General features: G+C 39.8%; 1 protein-coding gene across 1 annotated transcript; it reads left to right on the top strand.

The window, feature by feature from the left end:
* The first annotated feature begins 323 nt into the window (after positions 1–323).
* On the top strand, positions 324–1253 carry LOC115018146 (olfactory receptor 2A14-like). The gene has a single exon (XM_029446987.1). It carries the CDS (start codon positions 324–326, stop codon positions 1251–1253), a length of 930 nt encoding a protein of 309 aa, XP_029302847.1.
* Positions 1254–4873: the final 3620 nt, after the last annotated feature.

Raw genomic sequence — 4873 nt, 5'->3', positions numbered from 1 at the left:
GTCAGGCGTTCCTGAGAAATCGCTCTCTCGAAAATGTGACGGACGGACGGCTAACAGTAAGCAGCCTGAAACAGTTTCTAAAGTTAGAAATCAGTAACGAGGAGGTCCTTTGAGTCAGGCTGCTGCTGTGGGCGTCTCCTGACTTGAGAAGTCTAAAAGAAGCAGAAGCAGAGTTTCAGCTCAGTTAGGACGGACTCACAGTCTGAGACAGCAGAGCAGTAGATAGTTGTTAGGGTTTGTGCTATCTAATGTAAGAAGTGAAGTAATTATTACAACTGGTTCATCCTCAGCTGATTGAACATGTGTTGTGATCCAAAACAAGGATGATGACAAACTCTACATATGTTTCATATTTCACACTAAGTCCCTACTTTGACACCGGGGTTTTTAAATACTTGTATTTCCTGATTGCTCTGACTTTATATGTGTTAATTATTTGCTCCAATGTGTTGCTGCTTGTGGTTATCTGTGTGAACAGAAGCTTACATGAACCTATGTACCTTTTTCTGTGCAGCCTGTTTGTAAATGAACTGTTTGGTAGTACAGGGTTGTTTCCATTCCTTCTGGTTCAGATCCTCTCTGACGTTCACACTGTTTCTACTTCTTCTTGTTTCCTGCAGATTTTCTGTTTGTATTCATATGTGAATGTACAGCTTTATAACTTAGCCGTCATGTCTTATGACAGATATCTTGCTATCTGTTGTCCTCTGCAATATAACTCACGTATGACGTCTAACAAGGTTACTGTGCTTATTGTTCTGACATGGTTATTCCCTCTTCTTAATGTTGTTGTCATGATGTCTCTGAGCATCTCTTTACAGCTGTGTGGGAACATCATTAACAAAGTGTACTGTGATAACTTCTCTGTTGTTAAACTGGCCTGTTTTGAGACTACAGCCAATAATGTTTATGGACTCACTTATGTGTTCACTGTATATTTTAGTCTTGCAATACTTATTTTTTACTATTACATGAGGATCCTTAAAGTGTGTTTCTCTGGTTGTAAGCAGACGAGACAGAAAGCTGTCAGTACCTGCACACCTCACCTCGCTTCTCTGCTCAACTTCTCTTTTGGTTGTTTCTTTGAAGTATCACAGAGCAGGTTTAATATGAGCAGTGTCCCCAATATGTTGCGTATTGTTTTATCTTTATACTATCTCACTTGCCAACCGCTCTTCAACCCTTTAATATACGGATTGAATTTGACAAAAATCCGTATCATATGTAAAAGTCTTGTCTTTGGTAAAGTGTAAAGTACTAATGATGCTTTGATGATAGCACCCGTATGTTATGTGTGTAAAAAAATTCTAAATGTATAACTACAAATAAATAAAGCTTGGTTTAAAGGTTTGAATCTTTGAAATTAATTTGCTGCCGAATTTACTTCATGTAGTTTTGTTTTCTAAACCTAAAGAATGTGTTGTTTTGTTGCCTAAACTTAAAGAAGTTATAGTTTTGTTCCCTGAACTTAAATAAGTTGTATTTTTGCTGCCTGAACATGGAAATGTTTAGTTTTGTTGCAGGAAACCTTAAGAAGTTGTAGGTTTGTTACCTAAACTTTGAGAAGGTGTAGTTTTGCTGCCTGAACTTAAAGAAGTTGTATTTTTGTTTCCTGAACGTAAAAAAGTTGTAGTTTTGTTGCTGAAACCTTAAGAAGTTATAGTTGTTGCCTAAACAGCCGGGGTTCTAGTCCGACTGAGAAAATGTATGAAATGAGTATTCTTCTGGCAAAAATCCAATCCCTGGATAATAAACTGTATGAACTCCAAAGCAGGATGGCATTTCAACGGGATATTAAGAACTGTAACGTTACGTTTATAACGGAGACTTGGTTTCAATCCTGAACTTCGCCATTGCTCCACACAGATTTTAAGTTCATCGCCAGGACCGGACAATAAACTCTGGGAAGAGTAAGGGAGGAGGTGTCAGCTTCATGATGAAGTGATGCTCAGATGTGGAGATAATTTATTCGGACTGTTCACCCAATTTAGAGCACCTTGTGATTGGCCGGCCTTTTTACCTGCAGGGGGAATTTTTGTTGGTTGTGTTTACAGCCTTGTACGTTCCGCCGCACGCTAACAACAACAAAGCGCTGGAGGAGCTGTATGGGATTATCGACAGGACAGAGACCGGACAATGCTTTTAATTTGGCGGAGGATTTTAACAGCACCAACATGAAGAAAGTCGTGTTGAGAAACTATCAGCACATCAGCTGCCCCACTGAAAGATGCTAAAGACTGAAGCACCTGGATCGATTGAGAGAGGACGCTGGCACTGTCTGATGCCGCTTCTCCCTCTGAGCCAAAGTTTGAGTTCTCTCTGTTCCTCTTCACACCGACGGACGTCGGCTGGACACGGTGATATCAGCTGGTTTAGCAAGAAGTCACTTGATAGCCAGCCGGACAGTCACCCCCCTGCTGATAGCGGACCACCATTCCAGATACCTCCTTGCACCCTGCCACTGCAAGGCATATCCCCAGACAGTCTCGGTGCAATCAAGCCTTGCTGTCCGAGAGACCTAGCCAGCCACCCTCCAGTCAGCAAGCGAGTGGCTAATAACGTTAGCTGCTACACTAGCATTTCCCGCAAAAAAATGATCAGTTCAACTTCTCCACTCAGCCTGGACCTGACCTGCAGCTTGATGACTGCATAGCAAGCAGGGAGCTAGCTGGCTGTCCAGGTGTTTCAGATGTACACGCAGGTAGGAACACGCAGAAACCTTCACACGGCGAATAGTTATCCAGACAGTGGTGGGTAGAACTCAAACAGTGAAAATAGAGCTTTACCAGTCAGTCAAAAAGCTGCTAAAATTTTATGAAAGAGTAGATAATCTTGCATTTATCCAGGCGGAGAAGCGGCGAACAAACAACGCCAGCGTCCACTCCCGTCGGATGGAGGAAGTTACGAAGTTAATTCTATAGATGCTGTCTCCAACCTCCATACCTCAATAAATCCTATCTCATACATAATCACATCCTAAACAAGGGGATTGACTTCATGTGTCTTACTGAGACTTGGCATTAGCCTGAGGCGTATTTTGCCCTCAATGAAGCCTGTCCTAGTGGCTATAATTACCTGGAGAAAGCTCGCCGTACTGGTCGGGGTTGCGGCTTCGCCATAAGACACCGCAGTGACCTCAAATTGACCCCCATGTCTCTGCCTGACCTGTCCTCCTTTGAATGCCTTGCATTTAAATACAACCCCCCCCTTCCCCATGACTATTCTCCTGATCTACCGCCCACCCAAGCCAAACCCGGCCTTCATCTCAGAGATAAATGAACTTCTCACTTCACTCTGTACCACATCTACAAATACTGTCATACTTGGGGATTTGAACATTCACGTCGACACCCCCTCCTGCCACCCTGCAGCTGAGTTCTTACAACTACTGGACATTCTCAACCTAAAACAACATGTTGATGTCCCCACACACACCAAGGGGCACACGCTCGACCTGGTCATCACTGACTCAGTCCCCATTACAAATCTGTTGGTGTACAATCTGGGAGTGTCTGATCACAAGGTCATCTCAATAGAGTTGAAATTGTCTCACCAGACCAAGCCCAAACTCCAAATTCGCTTCAGAAATCTAAAATACATCAACACAGACTTCATGACGTTGGACCTCCAGCAAATCCCCTCTGCAAACTTCACAACAGTCAGTGAAACAGTGGATTTCTACAATAAAACACACCTTCTCACGCTCAGCCCCCTGGTTCACTTCAGAGCTACGGAACATGAAGGCAGCTGGGCGTGTACTCGAGAGGTGTCTCGCAAAATCTGGTCTCAGTGTTCATAGATTAGCCTATCAAGAACACCAAAAAGCCTACTCAAAGTCACTCAGAAACGCGCAGACACAGTTCTACTCCAATATTATTATATAATGATATGATAATATAATTATCAGGGATAATTACGAAAGTCTCAAAAAGCTAGAAAAGGGGACTATTATATAAAACTACAGAAGGGATTGTATTATCAGGGATAGTACGGAGTACTCATAGAACTATACACAGTGTTATCTGAGCTGAGATAATAACAAGGAGGAGGAGGAATGTGTGACTGAACGGCTCGATAGATAGATAGATAGATAGATAATAGATAGATAGATAATAGATAGATAGATAGATGATAGATAGATAGATAGATAATAGATAGATAATAGATAGATAGTAGATTGATAGATAGGATAATAGAATAGAAGATAATCGATCGATGATAATAGATAGATGATAGATAGGATAGATAGATAATAGATAGATAGATAGATAGATAGATAGATAGATAGATAGATACTAGATGATAGATAGATACGATAGATAGATGATAGATAGCTAGATAGATAAGATAAGAGATAGATAGCTAGATAGATAGATAGATAAGATGATAATAGATAGATAATCGATAGATAGATAATAGATAGATTAGATATAGATAGATAGATAGTAGATAGATAGATTAGATAGATAGATAGATAGATAATAGATAGATTAGATAAGAGATATATAATGGATGATAGATAGATAGATAGATAAGATAGATAGAAGATCGATAGCTAGATAGAAGATAGATAGATAGACTAGATAGATAGATAGATAGATAGATTAGATAGATGATTGATAGCTAGATAGATTAGAATAGATAGATAATAGATAGATAGATAAGATGATAGATAGATAGATAGATAGAATAGATAGATAGATAGATAGATAGATAGATAGATAGATAGATATAGATAGATAATAGATAGATTAGATAGATAGATAGATAGATAGATAGATAATAGATAGATAGATAGATAGATAGATAGATAGCTAATAGATAGATAATAGATAGATAGATAATAGATAGATAGATAGATAGATAGATAGAT

The sequence above is a fragment of the Cottoperca gobio genome, chromosome 13 (genome assembly GCF_900634415.1).
Source record: "Cottoperca gobio chromosome 13, fCotGob3.1, whole genome shotgun sequence".
Lineage (NCBI taxonomy): Eukaryota > Metazoa > Chordata > Actinopteri > Perciformes > Bovichtidae > Cottoperca > Cottoperca gobio.
This window is presented reverse-complemented; position numbering and strand designations above follow the sequence as displayed.

Bases quoted from the DNA above. Each gene is read 5' to 3' on its own strand.
- LOC115018146 (XM_029446987.1), top strand. From the start codon at position 324: ATGATGACAAACTCTACATATGTTTCATATTTCACACTAAGTCCCTAC.